The 25,818-nt window shown below is 51.0% G+C and overlaps 1 protein-coding gene across 1 annotated transcript; it reads left to right on the top strand.

Moving 5' to 3' along the window:
• Positions 1–9,368: 9,368 nt before the first annotated feature.
• Positions 9,369–24,818, top strand: Extl1 (exostosin like glycosyltransferase 1). The gene is made up of 12 exons (XM_087907035.1): positions 9,369–9,449; positions 10,208–10,982; positions 17,128–17,218; positions 17,446–17,553; positions 18,787–18,906; positions 19,433–19,565; positions 19,749–19,855; positions 21,602–21,691; positions 22,343–22,429; positions 22,704–22,864; positions 23,772–23,940; positions 24,099–24,818. The coding sequence occupies exons 1-12, from the start codon at positions 9,386–9,388 to the stop codon at positions 24,279–24,281; spliced, it is 2,088 nt and encodes a 695-aa protein (XP_087763161.1). The 5' UTR covers positions 9,369–9,385; the 3' UTR covers positions 24,282–24,818.
• The last annotated feature ends 1,000 nt before the right edge of the window (positions 24,819–25,818 follow it).

Below are 25,818 nucleotides of genomic sequence, written 5' to 3' on the forward strand. Positions count from 1 at the left end.
CCATGGGACTGGCCAGACCTCAAAACTCAGCCTGCAGCCTGAGGTGTGGGTGCTGGCTTGTGTATAATGCCTGCTGTCCTCCATGGCCTCTGGTTTTAAAATCTTTAACTAATAAATTTAGAGACAGGGTCTACGAATGCCGGGCTGGCTTAGGACTTTGTATATATAGCTCAGGCTAGCTCTGGACTCAGAACAACCCTCCCATCTCCTGCTTCTGGGTGTGGTGCTGGGATTACAGCTCTGCTCCACCACATCCAGTTTTCTCTGAATGATAGAAGTTCATCTTATGATGTGAGATTCCCCTCTGTACACTGTGAATATGTTCTTATCATTGGTTAATAAAGAAGCTGCTTCAGCCTATAGCAGGGCAGAATAGAGCTAGGCGGGAAAACTAAACTTAACTCTGGGAGAAAGAAGGCAGAGTCAGAGAGATGCCATATAGCCACCAAAGGTGAAAGATGCCTGCCAGGCCCTTATTGGTAAACTATGAGCCTTGTGGTAAAATATAAAATAATAGGAATAGGTTAATTTAAGATGGAAGAATTAGTTAATAAGAAGCCTGAGCTAATAGGCCAAACAGTGTTTTAATTAATATAGTTTCTGTGTTATTATTCAGGTCTGGGTGGCCAGGAAGCAAACAAGCAGCCTCTGTTTACAAATTGGAGTGCCAATGTGGGCTGACTACATCCACATAAAACCTGAGAAAACTTGAAAAGAAATTATAGCCACGAATAAACACGAGTTTAGCAGTTTAGTTCAGCTTCTTGGTAGTCTCATTTTTGCTTTGTTTTGTTTTGGATGGACTCTGTTTGCTGGCAGCAGACCGAAGTATGTCTCCTTTGAGAGAGGTCTTCCTGACTCAGCCATGGCAACAGAGGCTGCAAGGCTTCTTTAGGGGAGGGCTTCCTGGTTTGTGCTAGTTGCATGAGCTCTGGCTCTTTCAGGAGGCCAAGCACTTAAATGCGGTCTGTGAGTAGCGTGTTACAAATTGCTTAATGGTGATATAGATCCTCTATGACCCTGGAGCTGGGGCAGTGCACATAGCTCTCAGAGGCAGTGAACATGCCCCTGCCATGTTGGACTGCATAGAGCCAAAGGGCAGGGCCATGGAGTTGGTCCTAGCCACACCTGCTTAGCATTAAATAAAAAGGTGTACCTGATCAGAAAATGATTACATATACACAATAAAGACAGATTCAGATAAAAATAAACCTCTAAATGGGTCACAATGTGTTTAAAAATGTACATAGGCTTGAGAAAAAGAGAGATAAAAATATAGTTCTAAAAAATAAAGTAAATGGTTTTAAAAAATAAAACAAAGTCTTTAAAGAGACAGTAAAAGTAATATAAAGAATATAGATAGTCATAGATTAAAGGAGTAAAGAAAAACAAGCTACATAAACATAAAAATTACACAGAGAATCTGGATTACGTATATTATTGTGTTTTCTTTGAATTTTTGACGATGAATGAGCTAAGTTCAGAGAGACATTTCATTTTATGGGCTGCTAAGCTAAACAACAAATATATTTTAAAGGTCTCTTGGCTTCAAAATTTGGGTCTAAGGATACGTTACTTTGGAAAAAAGTAATTTTTGGTTCCACAGTGGGCATAAAGCTGTGGATTCCTTACCGGCTAATATGGCTTGATCAAACAAGATTCCCTGAAACAATGGCCCAGATGATCCAATATTCATGACAGCTTCAGGACTGCTGTCTGAGATGGACCTACCACACAAGATACACCATAAAAGACCTGATTAACAGTGCCCCCAGTCAACAGGAAGTATTCTAGAGAACAACGCCCAAATTTCCTAAATGATTGTTTAAGCTTGTTTGTTTACATTTAAAGGGTGATATGCCATAGAGATGAATACTTTGCATTGGTATGGATCTTGGTTTACTGATACAAATTTTAGGTCAATTTTATTATATGTATATTTCTGCTTTTGATTAAGATATTGTGTTTGTGCAGCTCATTTAAAAATGTATTGTATGATTAAGAAATAGAGGTTAATAGACAGTCATCTATAATAGTCAAGCTTGTAGTCATGCTAGGTTTTCTAGATGTACAGAGCTATATTTAAGATAGATATTCTTAAAATCTTTCAAAGACATACAGAATATGGCATTTAAAATGTTTTAAGAACTTAGGACTTTTCATGATAGTGAGACATGTGTGCTTCTGGCAGCACCAGTTACTTCAGACAGGTTGATGGGTATTGAAAAAACTCATTATGGAATTTGCCTTCAATGTTACAAGGCTAGCCATTTGGGCAAGAAACTGCTCTTGCCTGGACTGCTTGATGGTGTGCTGTATAAACTGGACATGCAGGACCCACAGAGAAATGACTGCTATACTTGCCTAACGAAGGTGAGACAATCCTTCGGGTTTCTGCTCCATGAAAGAGTCTGCTAGACATTCTGCAAGACACAGAAAAAAGTGACTAACAAACTGCCAATATAGGCAGAACTGTGGTGTGGGAGAATTGTCTGTATTCTGTCAATCATATTTTAATAAAACGTTGATTGGCCAGGCAGGTAGTATAGGCAGGAAAGCCAGACAGGAAGTAGGGGTGAAGCAAAGAGACTGGGAGTATTCTGGGAAAACAGGAAGCTCTCTCCGCCATTCCTGCGCAGACCACCGGAGAGGCAACAACATGTGAGATGACAGCTGAAAGAGGTACCAAGCCATATGGCTAACATAGATAATGATAATGGATTAATATAAGTTACAAGGACTAATAAGAAGCCTGACCTAATGGGCCAATCAGCTTTATAACTTATAGAGATCTCTGTGTGATTGATTTTCTCTGGGACTTGCCGGTTGTGGGGTACTGGGTGGGACAGATACCCCAACAAGCCGGCCCTCATGTTACAGAACTGTCTTTGAAATTTCCTGCTTCATAGAAACATCTGCCAGATACTATGGGTCTGTAGGCTGAAGAAGGATGCTCCAATGTTACAGAAGAACTGTGGGTGACTTTCCAGGCAGCAAGATGTCTCCGTCAACTCTAGAGTTTTGGAAGTTGCTTATCATGCACTTCCTGTTAATTTAGGTAATATTATATCCTTTTAAAATCTTTGAAGAGTTAAAGAAAGATACTTATAGTTTTCCTTAGTTATGATAAAGGATAAATTAGATATAAAACTTTAGACTCATGAAGATAGGATAAATTATAGAATATTTTCCTTAATTTGTCAAATGGAAATGAACTAAATATCGTGACTATAATTCTTGCTTGATACCTGTTTTGTTATATGTAATTTTACTATGTTAAAGTTAAAACCTTCCTTTTCATTTAGATAGAAAAAGGGAAGTGATGTGGGATTCCCCCTCTGCATGCTATGAATATGTTTTATTACCCTTGGTTAATAAAGAATCTGCTTTGAGCCTATGGCAGTGCAGAATAGAGCAAGGTAGGAATCCCAAGCAGAGATAGAGGAGAAAAGAAGGCAGAGTCAGGGCGAGGCCATGTAGCTGCCGAAGGAGTAACATGCTGGCACCGGTAAGGCACAGCCTAGTGGCAATATATAGACTAATAGAAATGGGTTAATTCAAGATGTAAGAGTTAGCTAGAAATATGCCTGAGTCATTGGCCAAACAGTATTGTAAATAATATAGTTTCTGTGTGATTATTTCGGGTCTAGACGGCCAGGAAAAAAAGGAGGAGCCTCCACCTACAATCCTCCAAGAAGCAGATATTTAAATTATGATTAATAACAGTAGAAAAATTACAGTTGCAAAGTAGCAACAAAAAGAATTTTATGGTTGGTGGCCACCACAACATATGGAACTGTATTAAAGGGTCGCAGCCTTAGAAAGATTGAGAACCACTGGAGTCCAGCTTGTGTCAGGTGGAGTGGGGTGGGGGGGACCTAATCAGCCCTGCTAGAGATTGAACCCAAAACCTTGGGCAAAGAAGACAAGTGCTCTATCACTGAGCCACACTCCCAGCACCTGAAAGGCATGGTTTGCAGACTGTTGCATGCTCGATACCTCACCCGCCTCTTTGGGAAGCAGCTGTCCTGAGCATTCCCAGCATGCAGAAGAGAAAACGGAAGCGCGGAAAGGTCACTTGCCCAGGAGGGCGGAGTTTATGGGGACACTTGGGCTGTACTGTTAACCACTGTGTTCGTTCACGTTTGGGGCCTTCTTCTCAGAAGTATGTAGCCAGTCCTTCTGAAGAAACAGAAAAGGAGGGAGGAAGGGAGTAATTCAGACCAAACTCCATGAAGGTGGCCTTAGCTCCCATTCTCTGCGCCCTGTGCCTCAGGCAGGAGGCCATACCTGCCCCCAGGCTGGGAGGCAGAACCACCAGGGCTGTGAGGTAAAAATCACTCTGCTGAGAGGTCCTCATGATCACAGAAAAAGGAGCCTCACCTCCCCTGCACTAAACCCAGTCCTTGCAGGCACCTCACTGTGTCCTCACCTTCCTGTGGCCACGCCCTGCTCCCCAGAATGATGGCTTTCACCCTGTAGAGCAGCACCCAGCTGCAGGACAAGGGTCTTCTGGTGGCTTTGACGAGAACTAGAGAGTCCTACAGATGCCCCAGGAGCCCTTGGCACAGCCCAGAAGTCTCTTTTCAGGATGAGCTCAGGACAGTCCCTCTTCTCTGCCTCCACCCAAGCCTGCCAGCAAGCGTGGGGAATTGGTTTAGACAAGCCCAGGGCCCACTGGCCCGAGAAACTCCCCTGTAGGAATGAAGGTGCAGAGGGTGTGTGTACGTGTATGTGTGCTGCAATGCAAAAGGAACACACTTCCTGCGTGACCCAGCCATGAGCCCAGGGATGGAGTTAGGGAGGCAGTCAGAGCATGACCAGAGGATCCCTGTCGTGTGACTAAACTTTTCCTGGGGATAGGGAGCCCCCAAACAGACCAAAGTACGGATACAACCAAAGTCCAACTTGATGAACCAATGAGTTTTTATTGAGACTGCGTACAGGAATACAGGTGAGGGGTTACGCGGAGTAGAGATGATTCAAAGAAATGACCTCACCAAGGCCCACTCCAGTACCTGACAGCTCACAGAAGCTGGGAACAGTGTGACGCAGGGCCCACAAGCAACTCAACAGGTTGCGGGTTGGAGGGTGTCCCTTTCAAGGGACTCCACTGGTCTAAAGCTCTTCCAGGTAGCTAGTCTGGTCTCAGAGCTTTCTTTCAGGTTGACTTATCTGAGAGTGACCCTGAGGTTTTTTACATACTGGGGATGTGGGGGGGGTGATCAGTTTCCAGGACTTCCTGAACCTAGTTTGAGCTGTTTTTCTTCCTGCTTCTGGAGATTCCCCTCTGGATGGAATGTGTCAATCTCACAGGAAACTGTTGAACAATTTCAGAGTCCTCAAGCCAGCAGCAGGCCTTGGTCACCCATCTTTCTTTGCTTCGCCTTCACTGTACAGAGCCTTTGTTGGGATTCACTGTCTCAGAGCCTTTGCTGGGATTCACTGTCTCAGAGCTGCAGGGAGGGGGCGCACCAGACCCGACTGCCTTTCTACCCTTACACAACTGCCAACCTTCCGACTTTCCTGACTCCATGGAGTACGCTGGGGCTGCAGCCAAAGGCACACTTGGCTCATCCGTGAGCCTCTTCTCTTCCGTGGCCAAACCACCCCCAGAATCCACAGATTTCTACCTTGTCACCCACCCAGGTCCAGGCCACCTTTACAACTCACCTGCTCTAAGCTTAACCCAGCAGGTCTCCCCATCTAGCCTGAGTCTGTGTGGTGCGGGGTGGGGGTGGGGGGGAGAACAGGCCACATAGCTACTCGCCTGCCTCTGAACCTGTGCCCTGTCTGTCCCTGTGTCTGGAGCCACGTCCCCCTAGAAGTGCCAAGGGGAGTCCCCTGACATCGCCACTCCTCCCCTTTCCCAACACTCTGGAAGATTTTCATTGAAGTCTTCTGCTTCCATGCTGGAAAGAAGCCTCCATGAGGCTAGGACGTTTCCAGCTACTTGCTGCCCTGAGGGGCTGCCTGGCCCACAGGATGAAGCTCACTAAATAACTGTGGAATGAGGTGACTATTTCCTTTTCCCTCACAGTAACAGGGATTTTTCTTGTATTTGGAAGCTGGAAAAGTGGCTCAGTTGGTAGTGTTATGCCTGAGACTTTTCTCTGAATTTACAGGTACATGGGGTGTGATGCCTGCTAGGATAGGCTCTCACAAAGATGGGGCCTGGGTTTAAAATGGCTTTAGTCTTGTCTCTTCGGTAGCACACACAAAGCCCTGGGTTAGTTGGTACACCATATAAACCTGGTACAAAGGTCCAAGCCTGAAATCCCAGCACTCGGGAGGGCAAGGCCACAAAGCGTGTTCAAGGCCAGCCTCCAAACCAAACCAAACCAAACCAAACCTGTTTTGTAGCTGGGAGGTAACTGAGTGGGAGAGCAGTTATTTTGCTTATAGAAGCCCCAAGGTTCTAATCCAGTGCAGCCCAAACAAAGCAAAACAAAACCACAGACAGTCTTGCTTCCTTTCCAGTCTTAGAGGGTTTCTCTGCCCCTGGGTCCCTGGGCCCTAATATTGGTCTCTTCTCTAACAGCAGGGTGTGGAATAGGATTCCCTGCCCCCCAACTCAGCAGAGAGATTGCCTTGTTTAGTGGTTAAAGGAACGGATGGTGGAGCTGGGGAGATGGCTCAGTGGGAAGGAGGGCTTGTTCTTGTGGATGACCCAGGTGTGGTGCCCAGAACCCACATGGTGGCTCACAATTATCTGTAACTTATGTTCCAGTGAATCTGCCGCCCTCTTCCGGCCCCCACAGGCACCAGGCGTGAGCATGATACACGTATATACGTGTGGGCAAACACTCAAACACACCAAATAAAAATAAAGAACATTTTTAAGAAGGTGGGAGGACTGGGTGGTAGTGGCACACACCTTTAATTCCAGCACTCCAGAGGCAGAGGCAGGCAGATCTCTGTGAGTTCAAGGCCAGCCTGGTCTACAGAGTGAGTTCGAGGGCAGCCAGGGTTACACAGAGAAACACACACACAAAGCCAAAAACAACAAACAAAACAAAAAAGGAATGGCTGAGTATTGTGGCATATACTTTTAATCCCAGCACTTGGGAGGCAGAGACAGGTAGATTTTTGCAAGTTCAAAGCTAGCCTGGTCTACATAGTGAATTCTAGGACAACCAGAGCTACCTACAGAGACCCTGCCTCAGAATTTTTTTTTTTTAAAAAAGGCAAGTAGATGGTTTAAGAACTGGCTAAAGGTGGTGACACATGCCTTTAATCCCAGCATTCAGGAGGCAGAGGCAGGCAGATCTCTGTGAATTTGAGACCAGCCTGGTCTACAAGAGCTAGTTACAGGACAGGCTCCAAAGCCATAGAGAAACCCTGTCTCGAGGAAGAAAAAAAAAAAAAAAAAAAAAAGAACTGGCTAAACCATGGGAATACAAGCAGGGAACTTGAGTTTGACTTTTGCTTCTGTAAAATAGGGATGATGATCCTCTCTCTTCCCATCATTCCCAGCATGCTCAGGATGTAGTCACTTACACCGCTGCCCTTATTTAGTGCCTCCCGGGGAACATGGTCCAAGTCAGAGCTGCTAAGGATCTGTTAGGTGAATGTGAAGAGGGAGGTGGAGAGAAGCGGGGATGGCATGAGGACCTGGAGGGGAGTGGGGGCTCTGAGGAGGGTGAGGGCTGCTTCCTGCAGGAACGAAACCTCCAGCAATTCCAGGCAGCTGAGGAAGCCAGCCCGGTAAGACGGCAACAGCACATCCCCACACCCATCTTCTGTGTGAAAATGGTATGAAAGACTCCCGTGGGTGTCTTCCTTCGGGAGAGACCCCGTGCCCAAAGATCAGTCGAAAACACGCAGCCGGATGCAAACAGCAAGAGGTTTATTGGATACGCAGGTACCTGGGGCGACAAAGTCTCTCGAAGGACTTGCGCGACCGCAGGTTGGGGGTGAGGGGTTTTTATAGGAGAGCAAAAAGCAAGGTTTACAGAAGCGAGATGCAGGGTGGTAAATTCTTAACCTAAATAACAATGAGGGGACTACTCAGCGGTTTACTGTTCCTCTTTATCCTGTTCCCCTTTCCTGGCTGGCGACCAGATGTCTGATTGCACAGCCCCTGACTCGTGATGAGCCCCGCTTTATACGTGACACAGGCCTCGCAGTCCTCTCCTTCTTTGTTTCTATGGCCAGTCCATAAATCCCCTGTCTTGCAGCCAGATAAGGCTGTCCTTGCTCTAACCTCAGGTATCTTTGCTCAGCATTCCGGAGGCCCTGGGCTTGTTATTTGTTCAGCATTCCGGAGGCCCTGAGCTTGTTATCTGTGAACCTTTGCAAAACGGTATAACTGTGGTTAAAACGAGTTGGGGTCCTTCAGGTATTTGCCTGAGCAGCTGTCTATCACTGAGCAGCCAACCTCTTAAGTGCCAAGAGGCCAGTTTCCCTTTGACTCCGTTTCCGGGATGTTCCTAGGCTGTGCCCTGTCCTCAGGCTGGCTGCTCACTGAGGGTAGAATGCTCGCCCAGTGGCTCTCCTATCAAGTCATCAGCCCTCCCAGATCAGGGGAAGGGTACCTCCTTGTGGATAAACTGCCCCCCACCAGTGGCTCTACTAGGACCTACCTAGGCAACCCTCCAGGGAGGATGCTGTTCATCCATTCTACAGATGCAGATAGTCACTGCCCAGCTCCATCCAGTGGTCAGGGGGACAAACAGAAGCCCCATCAGGCCAGGCTCTGGGTTCAAATCTTCCCCCAGACACTTCAAGCTGGATCACCTTAGGGAGAGTCTATCCCCTCTCTGAGCTTCACTTTTCTCAACAGTTAAAAATAGATGATAGATAGATAGAAAATTATAGATAGATAGAAAATTATAGATAGATAGATAGATAGATAGATAGATAGATAGATAGATAGATAGGACAATTGGACTGGTGATCTAACTCAGTGGTGGACCGCTGTCTAGTAGGCACGGAGCCCTGGGTTCCATTCCCAGTACCACAAAATAAACTTAAAATATAGATAATGATAGTAACAATAATAAAGGGGGAAATGCCAGATAAATGTGACTGTGAATCATTGGTAAAGACCTTGGAGAGAAAAGGGCTGTCAGCATAGAGCCACAACAAAGTGTGGTGCGCTCTTGGTCATCATTAGTCTTCCAGAGCCAGGTGTGACGACACATATAGTTGGAATCTCAGCACTCGGAGGATCAGAAACTCAAGGTCCCTGGCTGCAAGGTTGTTTGAAACAACCCTGGGGTACTGGAGACCCTGTCTCTAAAGGAAAACTAAACGAAACAGAACAGCATCCCAGGAAAGAAGACGGGAAGGGGTTAAGAGACCCTGTCTCCTAGCCAGGAGCCAATCAGCGCTGGCGGGGCGGAGTCAGGCTGTAGCTAGGAAAGCGATCTGGACGGACCAGATGCTTACTGGCGTGGGACCTGGAGCTACCGGCAGCGCTTGTGGGGCTGGAGCAGGATCGAAGCGTAGGTCTTGGCCTCTGCCCTGTGACAGCTCCCTTGCCCTGTGACAGCTCTCAGCCGGAGGGTGCAGGGGAGCTGCCCGGGTTAGGGGCCATAGCAGAGCGGAAGAACAGAATCCCGAATCCTCTCATTCCCCCAGAAGGCAGGCATGGGCTGCACCCAGACTCTAACTTCAGCTGGCCCTGGTGGCCCACATGGGTATAAGATCTATTTTTAGCTCTGCCACAGAAGGGCAGCCACTAAGCTACAGGGGTAGCCAGGGTTTCTCAAAGGCCATTGGGGCAGAGGCAGGAGTGGGAGAGACCAGCCCTGCTTCCTTCCACATCACCGTTGGCCACCCCCCAGGCACCCACCCCCATGAGCCCAGACTAGTTCTCCGTGGTCTGGCTGCCTGCGTCTGTGTCAAGGGTAAGGTCAGGGAGTGCAGTCACCAGGGCAGATGGACACGGTCTTGTGGCCTGGACAAGGGTTGCATCAGTCCAAGCAGTGGCTCGGGGCAGAGGGCCCTGATGAGAGGGCAAAGGCTGGCTAGGCTGTGGGAAGGCCTGTTCAGAAAGCCGGGACCTCCCACAAGGGGTCATTCCCACAGGTGGCAAATAACGCTGTTTGAACCTAGACAGGGAGCACGCCCTCAGTGAGCCTCAGTCTCCCCGTCTGTGCAGTGAGGGTGCTGGATCAGAACGCTGATTCCCAGACCCTCTCTCCTGCCCTGGGGTCCTCACCTTCCCCATTTGCTACAGAAGTTCCTAACTTCCTTCTAGCCCCGGCTGTGGGTGGCCACATGCCCCTGTGGAGAAGAAAGTCCTTCTGGCTGGCATTGTCAGTCTTCTGGCTCCTCCTCATCCTCCTGGGACTCTTCCCGCTTCGCCTGGCAGTGCCACCCAGGCCGCTTCCAGGGCGCTCCCAAGGCTGGCCCCGCTGGCTGGATGCTGCCTTTCTCCGGAGTTTCTTCCAGTCTGAGGCACTCCCAGAAGATGCCCTGCAACTTCGTCAAGCCCCTCGGGGGAGCAGATGCACCTGGGGAGCCTGCTTCGACACCTCCAAATGTAAGGGAAATCTCCTCAAGATCTTTGTGCACGCTCCGGCTGGACCAACCGCTGAGGCTCATCGCAGGATCCTGGACTCCTTGGAAGGCTCCCGATTCTATGCACTTAGTCCAGCAGAAGCTTGCCTCCACCTCTTCCTCCCCAGCCAGGACCATAGAGGAGCGTGCGGGCCCCTGCCTCCACACTGGAATGGGGGCCAGAACCATCTGGTCCTTAGTTTGTACCCAGCTCCCTGCACCAGGCTGGGACAGGCGATGGTAGCTGAGGCCAGCCCCTCCTCGGACATCTTCCGACCAGGCTTCGATGTAGCGCTCCCGTATCTTCCTGAAGCTCACCCATTGCGAGGTGGGGTCCCCGGTCAGCTGCGGCAGCATAGTCCCCAGCCTGGGGCCACCTTACTGGCGGTAGCAGAGGAGAAGGGTGGTTGGCGCACCCATGCCTCGGCCTGCCCTTGGGACGGGCACTGTGAACAAGACCCTGGATCCCAACAGTAAGTAAACCTGCCCTTGGGGAGTTGAATGGGAGGGGGTTGCGAAAGGAGCAAATCCAGAGTAAAGGACGAGTGACATCCTGTCCGAGGGAGCTAGTCCTGACCAGTCTCAGCTGCAGCAGGCAAGATGGGGTTAAGATAGCAGAGTGGACTTCCGCCAAAATGATTTGTCTTAAAGGGATGGAAAGGTGGGTTTTAGAATTCTCCCTTGGAGTGTCTTAGACACCTAACATGGCTCACTCCTACTCCCTCCTCCCCCATTCCTGTTACCCCGGTCCCTCCTACTCTCACTGTTTTATATAACAGACATTTATCTGTCACTCACTTGGTGTAAGTACTTCCAAAAACAATGGTTACAGACGGGAGAGGAAGACCAGTCATATGGTTTTTTCCTTACAAATGGAAAGACAGGGGTTCATTCCCCTACCATACCCCATAAAACACCCGGTCCTGGGGAGGTAGAGACAGGAAGGTCCCCAGAGCCCCTGGCAGTGAGTTTAATTGAGTGAGTGGGTTTCAGGTTCATGAGAGACCCTGCATTAAAAGATGACTTGATGGGCAAAGGCCTATGCCACCAAGACTGACCTGAGTTCAGTGCCCGAGTCCACAAACTAGAAAGCCAGAATAGATGTCTGGGAATTGTCCTCTGATGTCCACACACCACACACTTCTCTCCAAGGCGCAGAGGCTCCTATGGACACAATTGAATAGATACGTGTACAAAAGATAAAGTGGAGAGTGACAGAAAGACACCCAGCCTCCATCTCTGGCCTTCACACCTGTGTGTGTGCATGCACACACACACACACACACACACAATTATACATGATCGCTCTCACTAAAGTATGTAAAGATGATATAGGCTCCGTAACTTAACCTGTGGCCACCGGGCCAGAGTGAGCACAGCCAATATTTGAATCCAGAATTGTCTGTCTCCAGAGCCTTCAGTAGGGCAGTTCTGTGTTTTAAGCAAGAGTTATGATCACTCACTCCCGTGGGCCTCAGGGGAGCCACAGAGACTGGTAACTGGTCCCAGCTGGAACCTGCTCTTGTGTCTAATTTTGGTGATTAATCTCTCAAGGAAATAACAGCCTTTGATTTTAGAAAGATGACTTAGGTCAGATCGAAAGAACTTCCCACCGGTGAGAATGCCTGTGTAGACATAAGGGCCTGGAGAGCTTGTGTAGACAACCCTCCACCTGTGCTGGTCGGCGGGGCCCATGTCTTAATTACTAAGTGACCTAAGCCAGTCACCCTAATTAGTGAACCTTTAAGTCTCCAGAAAGCTATCAACTCCAACTTCTAAAGCTGCCCAGGCTGTGAGCCTGGGGCTCCCTCTCCATCACTCCAGGGCAGGCCTGAGTTCGAGTCCTCAGGTGTCTTCCGGTGTCTCTGTTTTGCCTCCTCCTGTGGTCTCCCTCCCTACCCTCCAGCTGGGCTATTCTGCGCTCAGCTTTCCCCAGGACTCCTTCCCCGGGCCAAGCTCCAGTGCTGCCTCTGCTCGAGGTGCTGGGCTCTGAAGAGAAAGGAATCCTGGAGGCACTTGGAAGATCTCCTGGAAGCCTGCCCTGTCATTCCCAGGGCCAGCCCTTCTGGAGACTAGAGAACGAGAGAACTTGGGGCTCTTTGGGCCCAGAGCCTCCTGGAAACTCTCCTGTGGTGACAAGGCTCCTGTGTCAGGGTCACCGTGCCCTCTCTTTGCCCACTGTGCCCTCACTGGCTCTGTTTGCTCACCAGAAGGCCCTCTTTGGGCTAACTTTAGTTATGACTGTATGTGCTGAGAGAAACTGTTCCGGGGTAGGATGGGCCACCTGTAGATATGTGTGGTTGTTGTTGTTGTTGTTGTTGTTGTTGTTTTGACCTCCTTGGAAGGTTTAGGGTACACCCCTGCTGGCCTTGAGCACACGATAATTCTGCTGCCTTTGCCTCCTGAGTGTGGGGACTGGGACTGCAGATGTGTGGCCACCCTGCTCTGGGAAGCGTTTCCCATGATGAGTTTGTTCCCAAGATCTGCTGTGTGGCCGTCATTCATTGTCCTCAGTTTCTCAGAAGGACCCGGCAGCTGCCTAGGGACAGAGTGAGAGAGAGACACCAGCCCCAGAGGACAACCCGAATAAGCAAGCACTGGCCAGAGAAAGGCACTGCAGTCCCTGCCACCGTCCCACATTCCCTGGCTGGCTGGCAGGCAGGTGGTGGCCGCTGCCCAGGGGACTGAGCTGTACCCACCTTCCTCCATGACTGCTGATTCTCCCAGCATCCCCCACAGGAGATAAGAGTCCCCATCTCAGGGCACAGGAAACAGACTCAGGGAGTTGTATGTGGGGAGTGCCAGGGGCTCTCTGCTCCCCAGATCCCCTCACTTTTCCGATCAAGCACTCTGCAGAGGGTTGGGATTCAGAACTGTACTTTCTGCCCCCGTGCCAGTGTTTTTCCACCTTGGTTGAATAGTCTCCTGTTGCTTTGGAATAAGGGCCCGCCCACTGAAATTGTAGTTTCTTTATTTTTATGAATAGGTGATTCATTCACAGTACGAAGAATTCCAGTGGCACAAAGGGGTACACATTCAAACGTCCCCCTCCCACCTGGCTCGACCACCCAGGTTTCCTTTCTGGAACCGAGCGCTGGTTCCATCATCTTGTGTGTTTTCCTTTTCTGGGGAGCTCTGTACTCCCAGGGTGTATGTAGGTAGTCCCATGTACCTCTTTTCTGTCTGTTCTCCTATAGCCCAGGCTGGAGAACTTTCAGCTCACTGCGTGGATGAAGATGGCTTTGAATGCTTAATCTTTCCTGTCTCCACCACCCACGTACTGAGAGGACAGATGTGTGGTACCATGCCCGGCCTCGTCTCCATTTTTTAAATTCTGTACGTGCCTGTGCATACAGGCATGCTAGCTCACATGTATGTGGTCACTCGTGTGGGAGTCCATGCGCACAAGTGGGCACACGCATGTGGAGGCCCGAAGTTGATGGCTGTCTTCCCAATTGTTCTCTACTTTATACACCGAGGTACAGCCCCTCTCTTGAACCCAGAGCTTGCCAGTTCACCGAGTCCAGCTAGCTGGCTTGCTCATAGGCTCCCATCTCCATACCTTATGTTGAGATTACAAGTGGATGGCCATGCCTCCTCAGTATTTCGCTGGATGTTGGGGGATCTAAAGTCTGGTCTCTTAAAATTTGTTTATTTATTGCTTTTTATGTGTGTGTGTCCTTGCATGCATTTATTGTACCATATGTATGCGAGATACTTTAAGAGATCAGAAGAGGCCAGATGATGGTGGTACATACCTTTAAACCCAGCACTCGGGAGGCAGAGGCAGACGCAGATGGATCTTTATGAGGTCCAGGACAGCCAGAGTCACATAGTGAGACCCTGTCTCAAAAAATAAAAAAACAAAACAAAACCCAAAAAACAAAAAAGAGAGGGGGCAGGGAGAGAGACAGAGAGCAAAAGAGGGCATTGGAGCATTGGATTCCCTAAAACTTGAGGAACTACTGTTACGGATGTTTGTGAGCAGCCGTGTGGGCACTGGGAACCAAACCCGGGGCCTTTGCAGGAACAAGAGGTGCCCTTAACTGCTGAGCCAGCGCTCCGGCCTCCAAACTGAGGTCTTGTGTTCAGCGTTTCACTGTTGAGCCGTGATCCCGTCCCCGCTCCCCACCGAAAAAGTCTAGTTGTGTGTGTGTGTGTGTGTGTGTGTGTGTCTGTCTGTCTGTCTGTCTGTCTGTCTGTCGAGGGGACAAGGTTGTCCATCTTTACATGGGCTCCAGGAGTAAAACTCTTCACCCATCTTCCCGTCGTTAATGTGAATTGAGTGGATGTTTCTGTGCCCTGCTCTGGAAATGCTTTGAAATATAGCATTATTTTTTATATATTAACCCAGTACTTAAATATAATTTGAGTATTTTCCTCCAGGGTAGGAGTGACTGCAAAACCCTAGGGCCCATGGAAGCTACACTATGGCTCTGCCGTGGACAGGCTCTGGTGAACCCCATGGCTGTGGGCAGAACCGTGCCATTCACCGTGGGCTCTGAAGTCCTAGGCCTACAGCGTATAACGTAAACAGTAGAATAGCCTCAGATTTCTTGGTGGTCGGCATCGAGAGACACAAGTTCCCTCTCTGACTGTTGCTCCAAGCCCCACACAGCTGTTCATTCAGCCTCCACCTCCACACGCGGGGAATGCACCGTCTCCCACGGGCCCCTCCTTGCAACCGCCAGCACCCTCCGCCCCTGTGCCCTGTTAACTCAGCCCCATCAGGGAGGCAGGTGACCAGTGGTACAGTGTTAGGCCAGGGGAGGCTATAGTGCAGTGTTTCTCAACCCGTGGGTCACGACCCCTTTCACAGGGGTGACCTAGGACTATCAGAAAACATAGATGTGTACATTATGATTCACAACAGCAGCAAAATTACAGTTATGAAGTAGCAGTGAGAATATCTCTGTGGTGGGGTCACCACGCCCACATTAAATGGCCACAGCATGGGACGGCTGAGAACCACTGTTGCAGTTTGCTCTACTTCAGAATCAAGTGCGTCTTTGGGCCTCAGTTTCCTCGCCTGTCAGATAGGATTGGTTGGCGGTCTGTTCCGTCTCAGGGAGTGGCTGCGAGAATGATCTTTGTACAGCGGAAGCACTTGGAACAGGAGTGGTGGTTGGCTGGGCTATCGAGGAGGGGCTTCCTGAGAAGGTGACCCTGAGCCAGGTCTTTGCTGCAGAGCAGAAGGAACTTCCTGCGTGGGGCAGGAAGGGCACTCGGGATGAAGGAGAGGGCATAAGATGGAAGGGAGCTAGAAGCCAAGGGGTACAGTCGATGCAGTGGGCCCCTTTTCTCTCCGTGGGCTCCTTTTCGTTCTGTATAGCTCACTGCGGGGGTGGGGAGCTGGGTCGGCCTGGCCAGAGCTATGGTTTAATGCGATAAAGGGGTGATGTTTGTTTTGTAGCTCCTTCCAGAGGCCCCTGGTGGACCCTGAGCCGATCCCGCATGATGGCTGAAATAGCCGGGGATTGGGATGGGCACGTCTTAGTTCTCACCGAAGCCCTGTCCCTCTCCTTGAGACTAAGTCTCCTTTACTGGAGCTGCTGATTCTGCTGGAGGACTAACTCCGAGCAGAGAGCAGCAGAGGTCATGGGTCACCCCTTCATGCACTTCACTGAGCACTGTGTGCACCCATGGGTCCCCTCTGCCCCTTTCTTCCCCAGCTAGATTGCAGTCCTTGGTTCCCTAAACTGGCAGTTCCAGAGACGTGGTTCTGAGGAGGCTGTGGCTTCTGGGCTCTCCTGCAGACTCACTAGCACAACCTGATCGTAGATCTGGGGCTGGGGGAGGAGGAGGGGAAACAGAGGAGGCCTGTCCTCCAAGGCAGGCCTGTGGGCAAAGCTTCCTGTACAGTTCCAGGCTGGAGGCCCAGCCCACCTCAGTACAGAGAAGCCTTTCACGGCTAGGCCTCCAGTGCGGGAGGGCTGAGTGTGGAGGTCACTCGAGTGACAGGGAGGGCTGAGTGTGGAGGTCACTCGGGTGACGGGGTGGGCTGAGTGTGGAGGTCACTTGGGTGATGGAGTGGGATGGATGCAGAAATCACTCAGGTGACAGGGAGGACTGGATGTGGGACTCACTCGGGTGATGGGGAGGACCGGATGTGGGACTCACTCGGGTGATGGGGAGGACTGGATGTGGGGCTCACTCGGGTGATGGGGTGGGCTGGATATGGGGGTCACTCAGGTGACAGGGCTGGGCTGGATGTGGAGGTCACTCAGGTGACAGGGAGGGCTGGATATGGGGGTCACTCGGGTGACAGGGAGGGCTGGGCCAGAGTGGAAGTGGAAGGAAAGACATGAGAGCCAGATCCTCCCATTTTGTAAATGAAGGAACAGAGGTTCAAGGAAGAGGAGGGAGGTGTCCGAGGCCACCAAGGGCAGGCAGGTTTCTGAATCCCCAGCAGCAGTGAGCAGAGGAGAGGCCAGGGCCACGTCTCTGCCCCTGGTTACAATACTGTCAGTGTGTGGCTGTCTGTCTGTCTGAGGACACAGTGGGAGTCACCATTTGTGACCCTGGGAGAGTCACTGGAAGGCCACTGGGGCCGCCAAGCCCAATGAGGGGCAGCTGTCTCGGGCTCTCATGCCCAGAGCCCTTCCTGTACCTCCTCAGGACCCGCCCAGGAGAAACACTACCCAATGCCACCTTCTGCCTCATTCCTGGCCACCGATCTGCTGCCTCCTGCTTCCTCCAAGCCCTTCAGGTACACCCCAACCTGAGTATCCCCAGCCTCAGCACCTCCACCCTCGAGTTAGTGGGAATTCTGGGCACATGCACATAAGAAGGGGGGTCCCTGTCTCCCCCAACCCCACAATAATACTCTCCTCCTTATCCTTTCCCCTAACAGCAGGGACTGCTACCTTGAATTGGGGTGGTGGTGAGTCTGTGCAGGGAGGGGCTGGGCTCCCCAATGACTGCCCTACCCCCCAGGCCGGCTGTATCCCTGTGCTCCTTAGCCCACGCTGGGAGCTGCCTTTCTCCGAAGTCATCGACTGGACCAAGGCAGCCGTCATTGCTGATGAGAGGCTGCCACTGCAGGTAGCTCAGGGTCTATACCTTGGTGGGGGGCACGTCATGGGCAGGACCCAGGAACCTGGCCCCCTTCTATCCCCGTTGCCTCCCTCGGGGGCTCCTGTAGATACAGATTAAGGTGGAAACTCTGGCCACTTTCAGCCTCAGCTTCCCCATCGCTACAATGAGATAGGTTAGATCAGGTGATCTCTGGAGCTCTACTGAAAGGAAATGAATTAAGACCCTGTGTCTTTTCCATCTGATGAAACTGATTTTTCTTGGATCTGAAGAATACATGGGAGCTGCCTTGAGGAGTCTGGGGAGTCAGGAGGAGGCCTGAAAGGGAGCAATGGCATCCTATAACGGAGCCTGGTGGCCACACCTATAACCCCAACAAGATACATAACAAGGCAGGGAGATCAGGAATTCAAGGTCCTCTTCAACTACACAGCAAGTTTGAGGCTAGCCTGGGATAGTGTCAAAAAAAAACAGATACATGAACATGCTTGGGCTTATACACACACATGCACGCACGTACACACGCACACAACATTTACAGTTATCCATTGAGTCTCCACATGACCTACACACTAAATGGGCATTTTCAAGTTGAGTCTTTATAGCCACATATGAGGAAGGCGTTTAATGCGCCCATTCTACAGATGGGGAAAGTGGAACTGGAGGTGTTGTGACAGTCACTGCCTTCCCCTCTCCAATTTGGTATTTTGAATAGGGTCTCATGTAGCTCATGCTGGCCTCAAATCCTCTATGCAGCCTAGAATAATCTTGAACTTCTGATGCTTCTGCCTCCAGTTCCTGAATACTAGAATTGCAGGCATGTGTCAATGGTGACAGTTTATGTGGTGTTGGGGATCAAACCCTTGGCTTTGTCTGTGCTCTGCGGGCACTTTGTCAACCGAGTCCCCATTTCCTTTCCTCCTCCCCCATCCACTCCTACCCTTTGAATTTTTGGATTTCTTTTTTCTTTTCTTTTCTTCTTTCCTTTTTTTTCTTTCTTTCTTTTTTTTTTTTTTCAAGACAAGGTCTCTTAGTCCAAGCTTAGTCCAGGATTCACAGGCACGTGCCACCTTACCTAGCATTAAGTGTCACTTAAAACCAGGTCTTTGTGACCCTGAACACAGTGCACATCATGGAAGCTCCGAGTTCCCAGAGCTCTGACATCAGCTTTCTCATTTCCGGGTCAGTCAGGGCCAGACCCCAGACCCCAGGCCTCCTCTTTCTCTCCGTTTGTTCCTTCAGGTCCCGGCTGCCCTCCGTGAAATGCTCCCTTCGCGGATTCTCTCCCTGCGCCAGCAGACCCAGTTTCTGTGGACCGCCTACTTCTCTTCAGTGGAAAAAGTCGTCCACACCACACTAGAGGTGAGAGACTCCTGTCAAGAGGCTCCGGGCTTCGCTTCAGCACTTCCCTTCTCCATCCTTCTCTTCCTGGGTTGTGGGTCCTCGCTCGATGCTTCTGGGAAAACCTAGGCACGGATGGCTGTGTGGTCCTGGGCGCCCGTTTTCCCCTAGTCTTGAGCTTGTCCTTGTCTGTGGCCCGTGCGTTCCAAGCGTAGGCTCGCTCTCATGGATGGCAGAAGCAGCCTGGAGTCCTGGAAGAACTTGTGTCTGTGGGAGTGAGGAAAGGAGGGAAAGCCATGTCGCCATCTGTCAGCTGTACAATCCCGCTACAGAAGTAGGCTCCTCTGGCTTCTAGCTTCTCGGTTATTCTGCACCAGCGAGGGAAAGGGGTAGGGCTAAGTACTCCTAGTAGAGTTATCTCCTCCCATCGCCCCCCCTCCTCAGGCCCCGCCTCTTTCAGGCTCTGCCCCTTCTCAGGCCCCACCCACAACCTGCTGTCTGAACCCCACACACTATCCAACCTGACAGTCGCCTCCTCTTTCCACAGATCATTCAGGACCGGATCTGGGGTGCATCAGGTCACCCCTCACTGATGTGGAACAGCCCCCCGGGGGCACTCCTGGCTCTCCCTACGTTTTCCACGAGCCTGAAAGACTTCCCCTTTTATCACCTGCAACAGGGTATGTCTGGGGGTGGGACTGCTTGAGGTGACCTCAGCTCTCCCCAGGTTTGTTCCAGCTTTGTCTGTAGATGCTCTCAAACTCTAACACCTCTCTTGGTTCTTTGGGGGGTCCCCCAACTCAGGTCACTCTTCAAGGGGGCTCCACCTTCTCTCTCCTAACTGCCTGTGTCTCCTTCCCCAGGTTCCAGCCCTGAGAGCAGTTTCAGTGCCCTGATTTGGGTGGGGGTCTCTGGCGAGCCCCTGCTGAAGCTTATCCAGGTGGTGGCAGGTTCCCGGCACTGTGCCCAGGTCTGACCCCCCTCCCCGCCCCCGACAGCTGGAGCCCTGGGGCCCAGGGTGGACGCAAGGAGCAGAGCAAGGCCCTAGATGACCACACATCTGGGGGAAAGGCAAACTTTCAGTCTCAGGCTTCTTGTTTTTTCCCTGAACTACATCAGAATTGGCGAAGACCTAGAAGACGTGGTGCTTCTTGGTGGGGCTGGAAGGAAGCCTTCCCCCTTCCTTCCTCCCTCCCTCCCTGATTCATTCATTCATTCATTCATTTTCTTACCTTGAGACCAGACCTGGGGCATCAGTGCTAAGGACCAAAGAAAACAGGGGAGGACTCCTTCCCTTGATCTATAATGTTAGCAGTTCTTGGTACCGACACTTCCAGAGAACACAAGTTGCCAAGTATGGTGGCTCATGCCTGTAATTCCAGCACTTGAGCTGGGAGGATGCTGAGAGATGGAGGCAGGCTAGCCTGGGCTACACAGTGAGTGTAAGGCCAGCCAAGGCTACACAACAAGATCCCGTCTCTATGTAACAGACCACACCAAAAACACCAGATTGTGAGTGGACATAACATACAGAAGCTGCTTTCTAAAATATGGTTACATATGAGTGGTGTTCATATAAATTCCTTATTTACATTGAAATCTGTGTAGGCTGCTGGTGTGACCACACCTTAGAAGGGAATAGCAGAGGAAGGAGCCTCGGAGCAGATGTTTAGCTGGTAGACAGGGTTTAAAGGAACACTGCGCTAAAGTCACAGACCATCTCAGGTAACACTGTGATCATCTGTTAAAAGTAAACCATTAATGACTAGAATTCCTTGCTCTGCAAACTAATGGAAATATGAAAGTAGACACAGTGAAGTAGAACAATGTGAACATACATAGGTAACTGACATTCTAAGTCGTGCTATTATTTAATATCATTAAAAAATCATAACAGAATCTCTCCATCTTTAAAACTTGTAAAGGAGCTTTACAATAAAATTCTTAAACAACAAAAACAAACAGGGCTGGACAAAGGGCTCATTGGTTAAGAGTGCTTGTCTTTTAAGAGCGCCCAGGTCCAGCTCCCAGCACCCACATGGCTCACGACCATTGGTGACATTAATTCTGGGGAATCTAGTGTCCCCTCTGACCTCTGTAGGCACCAGGCAGGCACCTGGTGCACAGACGTGCAGGCAGACCCTTCCTGCACATAAAGTAATAAATCCATCTAAGCGAAAACAAAAACCCACCAAAGACTCCAGGTTGACTCTCAGAGGACGGGAGTAGCTCTGCCAGGGCGAAGAGGGAGCCTCTCTCCAGGTGGGGCATTGGGACTGAGCAGACGGTGACAAGAACGAGGTACCAACCCTAGAGGGAAGACGGGGATGGCATGTAAAGACATGACACACGGCTCAGCACCTCACAGCACCTCAGAGGCAGTGGCAGACTGAATTCAAGATCAGCCAGGTCTATGTAGTGAGTTCCAGGATAGCCAGGGCTGTATAAAGAGACCCTGTCTAGGGTGACCACTCAGAGGTCTGCTTCCCTCTGCCTCCCAAATGCTGGGATTACAGGCATTCACCACCACCGGCTCAACCAGAATTCTTGTGCCTTCCAGAAGGTGGCAGTGAAGAGACACATCCACCAAGTCCCCCCCCCCCCCACACGTGCAGAAGTAGCTGCTCTCCGTGCTCCACCCACCTATGAAAGACCATCCCCGAGACTCCCCTTCTAATCCTGATCCCAACTTCAGATACATCCCCTTTCTTCCTAGATCCTGATCCTCTGGAGCAGTGAGGAGCCACCCCCTGACAGGTGGCCTGAGACAAGGGTGCCCTTGACAGTCATCGAGGGGCACAGGAAGGTGAAGAGGGAGGACTCCCACTGGGGACCAGGGAGGACTGACCCAGGATGTCCTGAGCCTAGCTGGATTTCTCTATGGGTCTGAAGGAGCCAGGCCATGGGTTCTAGCTGAGGGTCTAACTGGACCGATGCTCTTACGCTAGGGTGGGTCTCACTGGTACACAGTTGCCTGCTCTGTGCAGGGTCCTGGGTTCCACTTCAAGCCCTGGGAAATACAGAGTACTGAGATTCCCGTAATATGGGAGGCCAGAGACTTCAGGGATGTCTCAGATAAGGGGTGAAGTCTCGGATGAGGAACGTGGGCTCATGAAGAAATACTGCAGAGAGAAGCACGGGGGGGGGGGGGGAGTTGGGAGCCCGCACAACGCCACACCACATGCCCCATGCCGTGGCCTTATAGGCAGACACTTCCATCTCACCAAGTCGGATTTTTTTCAAATAATGTATCTAATGTGATAATAGAGGAAACCCTAGATGCCAAGCTAAAGAACCCTTCGAGACAAAGGGGAAACTGCCGTCTAGACTTGTGGGCAGGCTTCTGCATTCCTAGCTTTCCCTTCTACACCCTATCTGAAGGGCTTCTTCTTCCTGGGTGGGGGTTGAGGGGTGCTTCTCATGTTGAAATGCCCTCAGCTCCCTCTCCCCACCACAGGCCAGCGATCGATTCTTCCCGTATGACAACATCAGCACCAATGCCATCCTCAGCCTCGATGCCCACAGCACTGTTTCTACCAGTGAGGTGAGGGCTGGGCCCGAGAGACCTCCAGTGGTGGGGACACACCAAAGACATGTCAGGTTCCCACGCCCTGAGATCCAACCCTTTGCTCCTGACTGGGCAAGTTCCCCCGAGTTCCCCAGGAACATTCACGCTAAACTTCTAGTAAGACTCCAAGCAATGGCTCCCATCCCCTAAACTCTGCCCCAACTCCTCAGGCAGGCTGACCTCCCCTCACAGGCCATAAGGATTTGGGTCAGGAAGTTCCTCCTCATAGCTCGCTTAAATCCCTCTGCAGGTGGACTTTGCCTTTGCGGTGTGGCAGAGCTTCCCTGAGAGGATGGTGGGCTTTCTGACATGGAACCACTTCTGGAACGAGGCCCAGAGTGGCTGGGGCTACAGTACTGAGTTAGCCAATGAGTTTTCCATGGTCCTCACTACGGCTGCCTTCTACCACAGGTACAAACGTTGACCCCAGCACAGGGAGAAAGGGCCAGAGGCTCCAGTCCCGACCTAGGGAGTGGGTGGGTGCCTGCTGTCTAGAGTCAAGGCTGAAGGCCTAAATAAACCTCTTCCCAGTGATGTGTTGGGGGGGGGGTTCTCCTCTTTGAGCTGGGCTGGGAAGCTAGCTCAGTTGGTCAGAGCACTTGGGTAGCCTTAGATTCTATTCCCTATCCTGACTAATAGTGGGCATGTTGGCACATGCTGTAATCCCAGCACTGACTCACTGGAAGCAGGGGAATCAGGAGTTCAAGGTCACACTCAGCTGCGTGTGAGTTTGAGGTCTGCCTGGGATGTGTGGAAACCTTGACTCAGAGACGGGCTCCCTAAGCAGCTCAAGCTGACCTCATGTGTGCAAGTTTCCCACGTTCCTGAGGGCTGAGATTACAGATACCGTTCCCCACCAGACCTGGCTTCTGAGGCTCTTGAAAGTGATTCTTTAATCCACTTAAGCCTCATCCATGTATCGTGGAACTCGCTCTCAGGGTGGAAAAGGATAATCCTCGTGTGTGCAGAGGGGCCCAGCTTGTACACAGCCTTCCTGAAGCTGGTCTTTGGGTAGCCATGTTTGACGGCTTTGGAACCATCTAATACTCCCCCTGCCACCCGCTCTGACTGTCTGAGTTCAGACTTGGGAGCCCAGAAGGTGGGCCCCAAGGAGGGGCTGGAGGGACAGAATACATCACTGCCCATCTCCTAAGCCACAGGGCACTTGGAGAGCCTGATCATGCCCAGGATAGGAGCTCCCTGTGAGGAGGTGGAGTACAGGTCTTGGAAAACAGCTTGAGGTCTGGGATCCAAGGATGGAGAATGGATCCTGCCTGCAGCCTTTCCCATTGCCTAAGGCCTACCTCATACCTCACAGGTACTACCACACCCTCTTCACCCACTCCCTGACTAAGGCCCTGAGGACCCTGGTAGACGACGCGCCTGCCTGTGTGGATGTCCTGATGAACTTCCTGGTAGCAACTGTCACCAGGCTGCCCCCTATCAAGGTGCCTTACGGCAGGCAGCGCCAGGACGCTGCTCCGCTGGTGAGAGGACCCCGGGCACTGGTCCGCACTAAGAAAGCACGGGTTGGGAAAGGAAAGGGGGCGGATTCTCTTATGCCCGCTAATCCCGCTCTTGCCGCAGCAGGGGTGAGGGCTCAGAAACACAAGCTTCATGGAGACATTTCCCTTCCACCTCTTAGGTCGCTGAGGGACCTGGGCCCAGACCCGAGCCTCAGCTTCTGGCTCAGGACTGCATCAACCGTGTGACAGCAAGGTTCGGCCACATGCCTCTGGTGTCCTCTCGAGTGCGAATGGACCCGGTGCTGTTCAAAGACCCGGTGTCCGTGCAACGCAAGAAGTACCGCAGTCTAGAGAAGCCCTAGGTAGAGCGCGGCACCTGCCTGCTGGACAGGAGACAACCAATCAAAACTTTTACGGATGAAAGTCACGTCCGGGTTGGCCAGGCACGACAGGGCGCCCTGAGGGGCGGGGTCTCCCCCTGGCTGAGGCGGATCTGTGTTTGGCACAGACCGGGGCACAAGCCGATCCCTGTTCTCAGAAATGCCTTTCTCTTTATCTCTGCCTGATCCATTCCTAACCCGCATGCCCACTCACCTGCGTGGTTCGAAGCCCTCGCACGGTTCACACTGAGTGCTTGCACACACCGCCGGGCCTCGGGACGGGCCTGGGAGCTCCCGAGGGCGGATCTTGCCCTCCTCTCTTTGGTCTGGCAGGTGCATGTAAGTTTTTTATTTTTATTTTTTGTTTTGTTTTTTGTTTGTTTGTTTTTTCGAGACAGGGTTTCAATGTGTAGCCTTGGCTATCCTGAAGCTAGCTTTGTAGACCAGGCTGGCCTCGAACACACAAAGATCCGTCTGCCTGTCTTTCGAGTGCTGGGATTAAAGGTGTGCGCCACCATCGCCTCGGTCATCGTAAATATTTGACTTATAGTTACAAGAGTATTAACTGGATGTCGGCGTAGTGGAATGTGGGCGGGCAGAGTGCGCACGAGACAAAACTCTGTCCCCTGCTCTGGGGTTCCTAGTCCACGAAGAAAGCAGACATCCGTAGACACCAGGGTTGCCAGGCTCAATCAAGAGTGAACGAAGAAGCCAGGACTCAGGAATAACTGGAGAATTTTGGGTGTTGTGTGCCACAGAGATGGCAGATGCTGGTCTCTGGAGCGACCAAAATAGCCGCATTGCACTACCAACCTTGACCACTAGAGGTCAGCTGCACCACTCTCCCTTCAAATGAATGGAGTATGGTGTTTGGTTTTGCTTTCTTGTTTTTCTTTTTCTTTCTTTCTTTCTTTCTTTCTTTCTTTCTTTCTTTCTTTCTTTCTTTCTTTCTTTCTTTCTTTCTTTCTTTCTTTCTTTCTTTCTTTCTTTCTTTTTTCGTTTTCATTTTTTCAAGACAGGGTTTCTCTGTATAGTCCTGTCTGTCCTGAACTCATTCAGTAGACCAGGCTAGCCTCGAACTCACAGAGATCCACTTGCCTCTGCTTTCCAGAGAGCTAGGATTAAAAGTGTTCTCCACTACATCCTGGCTTTCGATTTTTTTTTTGAGGGGGGGAGGTGGAGGGTGGACATGAGAAGTGAGACAAGGTCTGACTCTGTAAACCCAGGCTTGCTGCCTCAGCTTCCCAAGTAGAGTTACAGGCGTGAGCCACAGTGCCAGATTATGGAGTTAAAGACTAAGTGAGAGGGCGAATTGAGGGGAAGTGGAGGCACGGGTGTGTGTAGCCCCCAGTCTGGAAACTCAGGAGGAATATGACAGAAGCCCACTTTGGCCTGCACACTTGGAGCTTGGGCTGTTCGCAACTGCGCTGGTTGCGGAGAGAGGGCTCAGTGTCCTGTAGGTGAGAGTCGAGTCCGGGAGGGACTTTTCTTGGGTTCGTCCACCTGGAACTGGAATTAT

This window comes from Myodes glareolus, chromosome 6 (genome assembly GCF_982192425.1).
Source record: "Myodes glareolus chromosome 6, mMyoGla1.1, whole genome shotgun sequence".
NCBI lineage: Eukaryota > Metazoa > Chordata > Mammalia > Rodentia > Cricetidae > Myodes > Myodes glareolus.

What these genes read in the sequence shown, in the direction of transcription:
- Extl1 (XM_087907035.1), top strand. Translation starts at nt 9,386, where the DNA reads ATGCTTACTGGCGTGGGACCTGGAGCTACCGGCAGCGCTTGTGGGGCT. An exon ending in CTTTTATCACCTGCAACAGG is followed by an intron (nt 19,566 to 19,748) that starts GTATGTCTGGGG and finishes CTCCTTCCCCAG; the next exon opens with GTTCCAGCCCTGAGAGCAGT. An exon ending in GTTCCCGGCACTGTGCCCAG is followed by an intron (nt 19,856 to 21,601) that starts GTCTGACCCCCC and finishes CTTTCTTCCTAG; the next exon opens with ATCCTGATCCTCTGGAGCAG.